The 14,242-nt window shown below is 33.5% G+C and overlaps 1 protein-coding gene across 4 annotated transcripts in view; it reads right to left on the bottom strand.

The window, feature by feature from the left end:
• DGKB (diacylglycerol kinase beta) overlaps positions 1–14,242 on the bottom strand; it is a 382,002-nt gene that overhangs the window by 137,197 nt on the left and 230,563 nt on the right. For all 4 annotated transcript variants that reach the window (XM_056485300.1, XM_056485298.1, XM_056485299.1 and 1 more), the window contains one exon: positions 3,281–3,345. In XM_056485300.1, the coding sequence (XP_056341275.1) occupies positions 3,281–3,345 (65 nt within the window). The remainder of the gene's footprint in view (positions 1–3,280; positions 3,346–14,242) is intronic.

The following is a 14,242-nucleotide window of genomic DNA, read 5'->3' as shown; positions in this document are numbered from 1 at the left end:
AGGTGCTGGGAAGGAAACTGATTTCTCCAGCACAAGGTTGTGAGCACTTCAGACCTGCAGAGTGGGTAATGTGACAGCAGAGATTTTGGGGTTTATGAACACATATACATCTTAATGCAATTCATTCCTGGTTTCTGATAAAGTGTGCTAATGATCAAAAGATATAATTAACATGTTATAGTAAGATTCATTTTTTGACAGAGCTCAGGATGCTGCTACTGTGTTCTCACTTCCATTATTTACTATTTGACCATCACCAAAATTTTTCTCTTCCAGACCTGGATTTAGGAGCAAGTAATGTGTATTTTAAAATCATTGGCAGACATTCATGCTGAGCCTTATTTGGAAAACTGCTTGGAGCCATTCCATATCAAAGCTTACAAGTATAACATTTTCAAGATATTAAGGCATGTATAAGGTATTTTTTCATTGAAAATTAAGCTTCTGAATACAGAAGATCCTTTTTGCAAAGGAAATCGATTTCAATTTCTTAAAAAACTCAAATAGCCAGGTGTTTCACTGCAAAGGAAACAATTGATAATGTGGATTTTTAGTGCATAAACATTTATACATACTTAAACTTAGATTTCCCAAAGACTTACGTTGAACTATCTCTAGACAATTTAGAAATCTAAACCTAGATTTATTTCTTTTTATTTTTAATAAGTCAATAATACTAAGTGTTTGTGTCCAAAATCTGTGAATACTGCAGAATTTCAAAATATGACCCAGTTCCTAAGAACTAGTGACCTAGTTCCAAAGAATGCCACAACATTGGCTAGTAGTCATTAAAAAAAGCTTTTCTAAGTCTTGCAATATTCTCTCATCTTCATTTTGAGAAGACAAACAAGTACAACTACACAAGTAGAATGTGTCAGGAGTTCTCCTATTAGTACTCTATTTACACATGAACCTTGAGATCAGCGTGGCAAGGAATATCCTAAGGAATTTGAGGATTATAACCAGGATTTAATTTAAAGAATTAAAGATTCTCTAACTTCAAACTTTACCTAATTTCCTTCACTGAAGCAAATATAACACCTGTGTATTTCAAAAGACTTCTGTACACAATGTAAATTTAAAACTTCTCTTCAGTAAGGAAAAATTTCACATGTTCATTTTTCAGAGTAAAACCTGAGTGCAAGGATCTGCTCTGAATGATAGCTGTGAAAGTTAAAATGTTGAAAAATTAGGCAAGAGGAAACTAACATAAAAGCAAAAAAGAATTCTTTTTTTAAAAATCACAAGAAAGATGCCCATATGACAGTGTAGGATTTTCAAATGAGTAATGTAAGGTTTTGAAAGGAGCAGGTGCTGTTAACTACAGAGCCCACTATGAATCAGGCTTGAGTTCGACTTGCTGAGCCTAAATAATTTAGATTGCATAGAAAATTCTATATTCTGGTGAATTGAGATTTGGGGCTTAGCAGACAACTAAAAAAGGGGTTTCTTTTCATACCCTCCAAGAAAATGCTGCTGCAACATGTTACGGACTTATTTTGACAGGCAAATTAATGGTAAGGAAAAAACTATTTGTGAACTAACATCATCTGGAAAATTCTATTTAACAAAAATAGAGAACCCTTTTTTTCTCACTACAAAAAAGAAAACACATCCTAAAGTATCAGTTTCTGTTATAATTTGCTCAAGTCTTTACACTGTTTTTTAGAAAGGCATAACCTTTCTGAATAATCTTTATATATCTAGAGAATCATTGCTTTATTTCAAGTTCTTTCAATATTGCACTACCAAAGTATGTAGGGACTAGGACTATATATTTTTGTAACTAATTTCCTTAAGACAATGTTAGAAATATCAGGTTCCTTAAAATATAGATGAATTTCAAGGTGAGTCTGCTAGCAGATGTTATTAATGGCATATGATTTATGAAATCTGATCTGAAACTCATGTTATTAGCTGAGCTTTTTATAAATTATAATTGCCAACTGCTGAAAATATGCAGAAAGACCACTGATAAACTAGCTAAATCTTCAGGACCCAGAATATTGTCATTTGCCAAAAGTCCAATACCTCTAGTCCTGCTGGTAGTGTACATTGGGATGCATAGATCAGACTGGAGTTCAGATCTTACCATAGTAAAATTCTTTCAGAATGAGGAGCATCAGGGCTAGGAAAAGGGGGTCATAGGAAACAAATGTGCACTATGCAACTTAAAAAGGAATATGCACTTGGGTTCACAGTATGTCATTGTATAGATGCTAAGCAGATTGAGTATTTGAGAAAAAAGGCCCCCATTCTGACTATTAGCTATAAAAATTTTAACAAAAAAATAGTAAGCAAGATAGTATTCAAACATATTTAAACTTCATTCTGTACAGCTCTTAGATGCCAACACAAACAGCATATTTTTTCATCCTAAGGTCTATGAAGATTTGCATCTACAGAAGACTTTCCAGGTCACCCTCATGGAAAACTAAACAGTCTATGGTTAGATTCACAGTAAAAAAATATTTGTGTTAATAATTATTTCTAGACATTCTCTGTTTATTCCAAATAAGGTTGTATCTTCTTACTTTTCTCTCCCCATGTGTCTTTAAATGTTAATTAAAGTTTCTGAAATGTTACTTTTACCCAGCACAACTAACTTGCTAAATTACCTAAATAAGAAGAAACAAACATAAACATTGCATTATGAGTATTATCTACTCAACAAACCAGATATTGAATTTACAGTAAATGTAATGCATTTTTAATCTCCAGAAAAGCTCTATAATATCACTAAAGATTCAGAGAGCAACACAAGAGACAGATGCATAGTCTCATTCCTGACTTTTTTTATAGAAACAAAGTTGTTTAATGATAAAAGCAGTTCTCTGTGAAATGGCATTCTCTTGCCCTCACTAGGAGTATATGTGGAAGAGCTCCCTGTCAATGTACCAGTGTGAGTGTGGGAATGAAACATAAGGATCACCATCTGCAGCTGTCTAAGAAGTGTTCTTCAGTGCCTAATGGCAAAGTGTCAATTCAGGGATCCTTACAAACACAATGCATCATCTTGTCCATGCTATCCTTACAAGGTAAACATTTCACCTGTGAGAACAGCTTATTTTTAATGCTATCCATTTCAGTTGAAATACCAGGTATCAGAAAAGTTACACTACAAGCAGTCTGGAAGCACATGCTTAATATAAAATGAACCAATTTCCTCTCTTTTACAAGAATCAATATTTTAAAGGATGTGCAAAACTTAACCCCTCACAGAACATATCTTAATAACATGGAAAAATATATTTATATGCATATATTTTTAGACTCTTACCTACTGTTGAACTTCTCTGGATGTTTTTCTCTCATGATATGGAATCTGTGGGCAATTGAAGCATCCTAACAGGACAAAGGAAAAAAAAAAAAGTACCATAAATCAATTGTGACAGGAAAATTGCAAAACAGAAGACCCAACCTGTAAACAATGCATTTGTAAGGTGTTTTGTGAACAGTCATTTTCAACAAGAGCAGTACTCTTATCACTTAGAAAGTTTACAGGTACATTGCTCCCAGAATGGGATTTATCTGAACTTGGTAATTTATTATTCTTGTTGCAGTCTCCATTACTTCTTTTTACAAATCAGACATGATAATTTCATGTAGTGAAAACGTTTTCAAATTTTATACAGTAAATAATATCCAGATATGGAGAAGGTTTACTGTAAGACCATTGATACAGTTCTGTCTTGTAGAAATACCAAATAAACTATTTGAAATCCATTTCTTTAGTGAGTGACAGATTCAGCAAAGTATCTTTATGTGCATACAAGTTGATATTTTCATATAGCATTCAATAGCTTTCTCAAAAACTGGGTAGAAAATAGGAATAACTGCTAGAAGACTCCCCATTTTCTGTATGTCAGGACATGAAATCAAGTGGGGAAATATTGCTTTATATAAAAAATATATTTTAATGAAATAAATTTTATCAATATTTTAAAATAAAGTAAATTATTTTAATAATATAATCAAATAACATGCATGTGAAATGAAATAGATGTATGAAATATTTATAAGTGTATAATATTTAGAGGAGAATAAACCCATTGTGCTGCTGGGAGTTGTTGAAAACAGAATAATTGGAACTGATGTGCTAGAATCAGTTTTCAAAACATTTTTTATATCTCCTTTGAAGGTGTGAAGAGAATTTTTTCCACAATCCAGATCATGTAATTTTTGTTTCTCATACTAATCGTTAAAACTTTACAAACTGGGAATTATCTTTCATTTTGCAATGTATGTATTAAATGAATTATGAGAGTATGAAATCTACCAACTCTTGAGTCTTTCAGAGGATAATCAACACAGAGAAATCCATTTGGATCATGTCTTTGTAATCATGTCTTCAAATTCTGGATATATTTGAATATAAATACAAGAGTTTGTTCAGTTAGTAAGAAATTTAAATAAATTCCAGCTTCCATGCAAATAGCATTTGAGAAAAGCAACAATATATGTTGTTATGTCACCATAACCAACTAATATATTTATACGTGAACTTCCCCACCTATTATTTACCAACCTAAAATATTATGGAACTATAAAGCCTAAAAAACTGAGAGAAATATTAAATCCAGTATAAGCCTCATAATCTAGGAACATTTTAAATTCTTTTCAAACAATGGGAATTAGAATTTGGAGGAAAAGCCCCCAAATTAAATACTTAAATAATTTAGTAATGATTCCAAACATGAATAAAACTTTTGTTCAGAGTAATTTTTATTTAAACGAATCAATGGTAATCTAAATCACAAATAAGAAAGGATTTAATGCAGATATAAAGGTACCCACTAATATAAACCATGACTTCAACACTGTGTGTTTAAAAGTTGGTTTTTTTTACTAGAATCTTAAGCAGGGCATGCACCAGAGAACTGACTGGTTCAAACTTCAAAGTTTGGTTTACTAACTTATGGTTGAACTTCAATACCATTAAATTCAAAGGTAAAATTCTTCAGATAGATTGATAGCATATGAATAAACTTTTACAATTATGAATAAAAAGCAGTATGTAATTCATAAAATTTTACACACACTATCTACACAAGGATGTAACACAGCGAAGAATTTTTAGGCAAACTTGTCATCACTGATCAAATTAAATCAATTAGCAACAGTAAATGTATTGACTCCCTCAAGGTACTCAATTTTTTATGACTCTGTTATTTAGTTTCTAAAGATGCACATAGTTTGCTCTTTTATGCACATCACATAATTATTCATGCATTTTTCTATTATATTTAAGAATGGAATTGTCATTCAATATTTCACTGTTCTGCAGGGCAACAAGAGCAGAATTCCCAAGTGAATGATGTTAGTCAAAAAATGCCTTATTGTTCTATCTTGTCATCCAAACTGTCTGAAACTTTCAATGCTGTATTCTCAAACTGCACTCATTTTTAATTTAAATTTATTTTTATGTGCAATTTTATAAGGCAAATATCCACAAGCACCCAGGTGATCCCACAGTTCTTGGAGACGGATGAAATAAAGCTGCCAGTAAACCCTGAGACACCACACTTCTAAACAATGCCTGCTAGCTGAACTAAAATAATAACTCTGTTAACTTTCTAAAGTTAACATCATTCATACTTTATCCCACATTAGATGCACCAGCATTAGAAAAGTATATTTGTTAGCCAGTTTCATATGAAAAAGAAATGAAAGGACTATTGTAGTTAACTGTTCATTTTCCACACACTGAAGAATAAGACAGTCCCATGACAAAATGAATAAAGGAGTAGTAGCATTTTTGACAGAAACTAGGAAACATTAATCAAGGACTAGCTGTCTAATGAATGAAATGAAAAGGCTAATGTGCTTACTCACACATAGCAAATGCAAGGCACAAACAAGCCAGGGATCAATGCCCACTGCAGATGGCAAACAGGCAGTTGTTTCCATGCAAGGTTGATTTGATCAAAATTTTCCTCTCCCTGAACATTTTCTGACTCCAAAATGAATCAACTGACTTAATGAACAGAGAGGTAAAAAAAGTAATACACCTAGCTTATTTTGGCAGGCACAGCACAAAACAGGCACACACGTCAGTCAATCTCACTAAAAAAATTGCTGAAGAGCTACTTTTACTGATGGAAACTGTAAACCAGAAAAGTAACTAAACCCAGACAAGCTCAAAAGTAGGGGAGCTGCTAAGGCTTCCTTCAGTTTATACTGTCCAGCTGTTCTTCTGAACCCTCAATCAAATCCAGAGTCCTTAGATTCCCTAGCACAGGGACCTCTTCTCAACCATAACTCCCCACTGTAGGAAAATCTGAAACTAGCCCATGCATTAGGACAACAATCCTCTGCTTTATGGGAAAAAAGGATAAGAGAGAAAAAAACCAAAACCAAAAACAAAAACAGAAGCCCCAAGAAACTACGCAGAGTTTTCTGTTTTTCAAATGTCTGTATTCTTGTATTTCTCAAGGCAGTAGCACATCAACTGGTATAAGTAAATTAAAAGAAGTGGGAAGAACTGATATTAATAGGAACTTGACAGTGAGTGGGAATGTAAGTTCTGTCTCCTAAGAGCTGCAGGAATTCCAGATGCCATCCCTGAATCCTGAGGAACAACCATTAGAGTTTTCCTGGCTGAGGAGAGCAGAGTCTTTCATTGTGAGATTTTTGCCTACATTGGTAACACTATTGATTTTAGCAGACTTCACTCAGCCATTTCTAGTAGGCATTTCAATCTAGCCCAACTTGTTTAGATATACAACTATTTGACCAATGGAGAAATTATTTCGTTTTTGTGCCAAAAGCTGTACTAAAATCACCTAATTAACTGTACAGAAACAGAGTAACAGTATGGTAAACCAAATATAGTCTGCAAAACGTGCTGACCTTTCCTGGTAGCTGATACTGTGAATGGCCAAGAAAATATGAGAAATTATTATTGTATTTTACTATAAAACTGATGTGAAAGAGAAAACCCAGGATTCAGTAAAGCAAACTTGCATGCTTCATGATATTACCTAGGAAAGATAACAGGATTTTTAAACAATGATCATTTGACAGTCAGATACTAGTCTATAATTAATAGAACCTCTGGGATTAACGTATTAATTTTTATTAGTAAAGCAACTTGCATTTTGGCCTGAAATACTATTTTCCAACATTACTAAATATGAATCGAAATATTTTCCAGTTTTACAAGTAACACACCATAAGTAAATGCAAACATACCTAAAAATGACAAAAATTTAATAAGTAATAATAATAATCTGAGGAGAAACAATATTATCAAGCCTGTTGCAAGATAAAAGGAGGAGGAAGGTGCTGTGGCATCACTCTAATATAAACTATCACTTTTCCCTTCATCCACATTTCAGTCTCATTTTATACCTCTAACTGTAATACATTTCACCAAACCATCCAAGAATTAAGATTTTTTTCCAGGAGCAATTTTGCATCAGAATCAATGTTGGGCACATAGTAATGCTGAATACTGAGCATCTAAAGCAGAATTATGCAGCCCATTAGGCAATTCTGTGTTTCTGAGACTGCTATATGAATACTTGAGTTGAATGGTACTATTCTAAAATTCTGCATTTCTTTTTTAAGGTATAAAATATTTTTAGTCATTCACAAGTCATATGACAATAGCTTATATGATAATTTTTCTTAACTAAATCCATAGTACCAATCTAATCTGAAAGAAACTGTCACACTGTGCTGTTTTGTATGCCTTTCTTGTTCAGATGGATTCCACTCACTGCTGTAGCATTTAGAAACAAGAGAGGAAAGAATGGGCATTTGAAGAACAGAAAATGCAGTTTTATCCCAGTTTAAATTCTACAAAATTGTACCAACTCTTAAAAAATGGACTTTTACATCACACAAGTATTCAACCAGGACATATATGTGATGAACATGCAGACATATACACATATATGCACCCTTACATTTGAACCTGTTCAAGCTCTGAAGCAGCTGGGCTATCCTTATACCTCACTCAGGTTTGTTTTAAATCCTGACAGTGAAGATAAGATAGAGAACAGACAGAGCATATCTGAATCTACTCCTAGGAAATGGAAAAAATATTTTAATTGAACTAGGACATTTCTCAAAGTGACCTGCCAAGAAGAAAAGAAGCTTAAGTTGCTACACCTCTTTAATACCTTATGATTGACTTACACATATATATATTCATCTTTTTAATGGGTATTAGCATTACCGGAAAGCAATCTGAAGCAGTCTTTTCAGAGGAGTAACCTTATACATTGTGAATAACCTTATAGAAAGATTAATGCATTTAATATATGTCTGTCTATAAGTTTGCTGTGATTAAAATTTCCATTAAATAATAATTTTTATGCTGGTGAACAAACAAATGACCAGTGTGCATCGTCTTTGGATACAAATGGTCTGATTATTTCTTTTTACCTAATATGCTTCTTTAATTAAGGCTTAATGGATCCACAAGGCTAGGAAGCTTAAGGGATAATTCAGCAACCTGTAATCTTTGGATCAGAATTCAAATCTAACCTGAACAACCAGTTAGCTCACATCAGTTATTAATGTGGTGTAGTACAGATGTAAAAAAAAAATAGATAAATTATTATAAATAGATGAATAAAGTTTGCTGTGGTGGCTTAAAATTAATTTCTAGATAATTATTTTCTAGAAATTATTTTCTAGATAAATGAACATCCTTACAATTCTGCATTCTACTTTCTGTATACATATATAAAATACATAAACAGAGGTACACTCTTCATTTTAGCATTTCCCACACCATTATAACAATCTAAGATAAATTATATTGAACCATTGAATGAACAAGTCTAGTAAAAGGCAGTCAAGAAGCTTAATGTTCTGCCTTGTTTGAATCAGGCTGTCAGTTCACATTTGATTCCCAAGTTTTGGACTAAATTAAATTAATTAACCTGAGAGGGAAAAGGACTTAAAAAATATTCATTACTACATTAGTTTCTGGTGAAACATCAGTTACTATTTTTGTATTAGTTTCTACTGATATTTTGGGTCTGTACAGATGAGAAAGACAGTAGTTTGAAAAAGTCAGAGCAAGAGTTTATAAGCACTTCTTAAAACAGCTTTACTAAAAGGTAGCAATAATTCATAATTCACTTTCTTAAGAAAAAAATCTGAGAACCAAAAATCTGAGACATTTCTCTTCCCAGCTTTTTAAGAACACTGAAACTGTGAATTATTTTGTCTGTGATACACTCTGATGTTCAAGTTTAAATACATTTCAGCAGTACAGGTATTGCTAAGTCAAGTGACGGTTCATATTTTAAATACTCATTTAAACAGGCAGTTTTGCAAAACCCAAGATGAAATATCAGAAACACAGTATTTATAAAGGATAGACAAAAACCAGAGGATGGTATATCTGGAAACAGTAACCAAAAAATTCAAAGAGGCCTTCAAAGGTAAGCATATTTCATCTCCCTTTTTATTTGAAGTCAGAATTCTGTTGAGTATATGATTATTCTCAGAGACACAAAATGGAATACATAATAAAAAAAAAGTCTGTGCAAAGCACCCCAATGCTCTGCCTGTGTATAAGTCTTCAAATTGTGGGCACAGACAGCCCCTGACTCCTTGGTATTTACTTGGTATTTTGGTATTTCTATTGATCAGTTTATACAGGGTGACCACATGTTCCAGCTGTGTAGGGACCAGTCCTATAAGACAAGCTTTTGTACCAATATCTCAGGGACTTTCTTTGAGGAGCTATTTTGGGGTTTAGAAACTGACAATACATTCCTATGTACCTATATTTTTAAGTCATTAATCAAGTGCAAGACTGGAAGGTAAGACAAGCTATTATCAGACCAGATGTGTCATGTGCCCACAACTCAATGCAATGCAGAGGACATGTACCCTGTAAAATTATCTCTGCTGAGGATACACTGTGCTACATCTTCTCTTCTTTATATTTGGTCACCCTAAATTTACTGTAACTAGAGAAAGGTTCTTCTAGGTCCAAGCTAAGTGTTTATGTGGTCACTAAAAAGAGAAGGAGAAAAGTGATCACATGGCAACTAGCCAACATAGCCATATAGATAGTGTATTAAATATCTTGTATATTACAAAGATCTCTGTGGTAAACCTTTAGTAGCATTTCTGATAACTGCTGATCAAGAACTATGTTGAAATAGCCCCAAATTATCCTGCAAAATGAGTTTGAGCAGAACACAATCAAGGACACAGCTTGGGCTGAAAATCAATATAGGAGACACCCTGCAATGCAATTGGTTGTTGCTTTAGATGTTCTTCAGAGAAACACAGAAATGGCTCACAGGTGTCTTCAATAAAAAGCACAAAGTTTACATTAAAAGCATGTTTAGCTTGAAACAAACACAAAGACTTTCATGCCCAGCACTTCTGCAGTTCTTAGGAGAGAAATGTGAGTTATTTGCTCAATTACTAAGCATTTTTTGGATGAAATACTAATTAGTGTCATCATATTAAGACTTAGAGAAAAAAGCGAATAAAGATAAAGAATAACTGCTTGTGTAGTGTCTTGGAAAGTCATACTCTAATATGATTTTTCAAACATTCTCATAATAAAAAAAACCCAAAACACCCCACAAAAGCCCCCACACAAACAAAAATCCCTTTGAGTATTTTTACTCTGAACACTGGTTAAGTTTGCATTAGAGCAGTATTCCCAGGGGCTGAATGTATGTCCTTAATTTAGGTGTCAGGCTGATTTCCCCATCCTCCCAGTATCCCTAAGAGGTAGAAGAAGGCTCTTTGGAGACTCTCCCAAAAGGCATGTCGACATGTTTCTGCTCTGAATTGTTTTTCCAAAGTCTTTTGTTATTAATCACACAAGAAACTGAGCACACCTAGCTTCTTACATTTTTGAAGGTATGCCTGAAATGCAACAGTTTGAGCAGTCCTCTGAAATCCTCGATGGGGTTCAAGCCAAATCTTGTATCACCACCCATTTTATACACTCATTTGCTTGATAGGGATCAAATAATAAATATTCACCTGACTTCTCCCTAGCAACTTCCCATAACTTGTTAGTCAAAGCCTTGGCAACAGAGTCTTGTAATTTTAATACATATTTATGCTATTCATTTGTTTCCATAGCAGGTATTTATTTTTATAAGAAATATGCAAACCACTAAAACATCTCTCATTGATTTACACTCTGAAAGAATATTTTTCTCTTAATTGAAAAAGGTCACTGTTTTCCTCATTCATTATGTTTTCTATTTGAAATTTAAATTTTTGCATTACAATATTATTTATTATCTTTCCTATTGGACAAACAAATATTAATTTATAAAAAAACCCTAACATACTCGTAAATTAGGGCTAGATGTTGGATTATTTATCTACAGACATTCACTCCCTCTCTCGCTCTGCTGATTTACGACAAACTTTTTAAGATCCTCTCCCTTACATCTTTCATATAGCCTGTTTGTTCTGTCTCAAAGGTCCAGAAGCAACTTTCTTAACTTTTAATATCTGCATTTGCTCTTGTGTTGCATCAATCAAAATATTTTCTCAATCCTTCTCCTTTATTTACTAGCTGTGGTGTATAAGGTTTCTAATTTCTGCATTTGTGGAGGTTTGTTCAAGCTTATCCCCCCTTTCTCCTCTACCAACCTCCTCGCACCTGAGATCCAGTTCAGACCTTAAGGATCTGTCAGTGTGAGGTAGCTGTGGGAAGGCAACAATACCAAAATGGCAGAAGAGTTATTTATCAAACCAAGACAAACCTATTTAGCAGTAAGTCTGAAAATAACTGGCCAACTAAGAAGCCTCCAAGAAAGAGCTAGATTCACATGAGCTACTCATGCCAAGTTTACTCCCACCAGAGTGGTTTCTCTGAAAAGGTACTGCAGAAATAAAATTCAATTAAATTAATGTTAAGTTCACAAGAACATTAGATGGAAGAGATTACACCCTAGGAAATCATCTTGATCGCATACTGGTTTTACTGCTAGTGTTAATCAAATTTTTAACTTAAAAGGTGAATGCATGCTTGTTTTCATACATAGTGTAAGCAGTCAGATTCTTTTCCAAAGTGCAAAAACCAATCATATGCTACGTGTCAGTGACCAATATTTTGATGAAAAACAAGGGGTTAATATTCCCTGAAATATGAATTAAGTCAACCCAATGGCTTAATATAATTAGTTCCTATGAACAGTGATATCAGCTGCACCCAAGTTTAATAAAGCCCAGGCTTTGCAGTAACAGCTATCTAAAACATGTAATAGACTAAAAAATGGAACTAGATGCCATTTTACTGAACATTTAGGGACTCAAAAAATATTCTCTATGATTAATAGGAACCTGCATTAAAAATCAACCTAAACATGCTACGGCTTAGAGAACAAAAAGCCTTTTCTGGACTTAATATTTGGATATATGGAAAAGTGTTAAAATATGTCCAAAGACAAACATGTGTTTGTGGAAGATGAATTCAAATTTTACAAAATTAATTCACATATATTTTCCTTCCAAAACAAATCAAGCTTTTTCTATAGCTGCTTTGAATAAATAATTTAGATATGCAAAACATTTTACAGTGATGATCTACCCAGAGCACGATGTACAGAGGTTATGCACTAACTATTTTTGTAGACTCTGGACATTAAAAGGCTTTGAGGTTAAATAAATTTATTTACTCCGTAGAGAGAATCTTATTATGTGCAATAAAGGGAATAAGTTACAGGTTATTATCAGAATATTGGTACTTTGCAACAACAAAAAACTTGTTCTTTATTGTACTAAAGACACTAATAATTGAGAAATATAAACTTTTTTTAAAACAAAATCAACATAGAGTTAAAAATGGTTTCCACTGAAAAGGGAAAAACACCACAACTTTCAAAACTACCAATTATGTACTTCACTCTTGGTTTACGTAAAACTGTTTCACTATTATGCAGTCCCACAGCAAAATAAAAAATACCGTCCTTGGTGTGGTCAGAGACCCAGGAAACTGCACTAAAGCCTTTTGTTATGATTTAACATTATACAGAATTTTGAACCAAAGAAATAAAAATGCCCAAATTGCTTTCAAAGTGCTGAATTAATCCTGTGCAGAGGGTCAAAGAAATGCCTTTGCTGCCTTTTCACATCCCAAGGATCCAAATTTGCAGAAGACTAGTGAAAAAGTCTAGAGTACGGTAGGGAAACTGAGAAATTCCTTAAATTTTCTAGCAAAAAAATTCCGCCTCCCAAGAGTGCACTTGCATAATGCTTTTTGCCTAACCATCTGGACAGACTCAGTGCGTCATGGTTGTTTAGCAACTTAGGGCTTTCATGGTAGCTTTGAATATATTATACCAGTATCCTATTCTCAGCCTCAAATTGTTTGGGAGGATTCTATATCTGTATGAAAACTCTTTGCATAAGACCCATTTACTCAGGATTTCCAACACACATGAGGTTTTCTAGAAGGCTAAGTTGTTTACAGCAAACACTGGGGTACAATTCCCCAAATCAGTGATCTAGTGCACAAAGTTACTCCCCAAGTGATCAAACTAAGGGTGCAGACACCTGCAGGGCAGAGGCAGGATGAGCAGAGTAAGTTCAGGAGACAACTAAAGCATATAGTTGAAGTGGGTCCACAAATCTTCATTGTAAACAACATGAATGGGGCAGTTTCTCTGAACTCTAGGCCTGACAGTTATGGTATAAATATATTTTACAGGCGCACAACCCCATCATTTTTTGACAATAAATCAATTTGCTTCATGAGATAGAAGATGTAAAAAAAAAAAAAAAAAAAAAGACTTTGGTCTCAATGAAAGAATAGTCAAATCACCTTTCAATTTTTTACCTTAAAAACCAACAATGCAGTAGGCTGAAAGCTGCTTCTAGATTTTTATAAATTTGCAAATCAAAGAGCACCTGTTTGTAAAGTGATGCTTTGCTCAACTACTTAAATAGTGTAATCAATACAAAATGACAAGCTAGAATTCCCAAATTTGCTGCACAGTAAGCAGACACTTGTCTTGCTGTTTGTAATAAGTAACCCTTATAATGTTTGCCAAGACAAATGTTGTTAATATTAACTTTTACTCAAGCATAAATATCACATCCATATGACATCAGATATTATCTCAGAGTAAGATTATCCTAATGTTTGCAGTTAAATCCTACTTTTACTACTGGATATTTTTTTGCGAATGAACAATCAAAACCTATAAAAAATATATGCAATTTAAAGATCAGTGCAAACAAAATGTTTCCAAACATTTGCAAAAGCCTGGAACCAGAATTATTCTTTCTT

The sequence above is a fragment of the Oenanthe melanoleuca genome, chromosome 2, assembly GCF_029582105.1.
Source record: "Oenanthe melanoleuca isolate GR-GAL-2019-014 chromosome 2, OMel1.0, whole genome shotgun sequence".
Taxonomy (NCBI): domain Eukaryota; kingdom Metazoa; phylum Chordata; class Aves; order Passeriformes; family Muscicapidae; genus Oenanthe; species Oenanthe melanoleuca.
The sequence above is the reverse complement of the archived record's forward strand: the minus strand, read 5'-3'. Positions and strand labels throughout refer to the sequence as shown.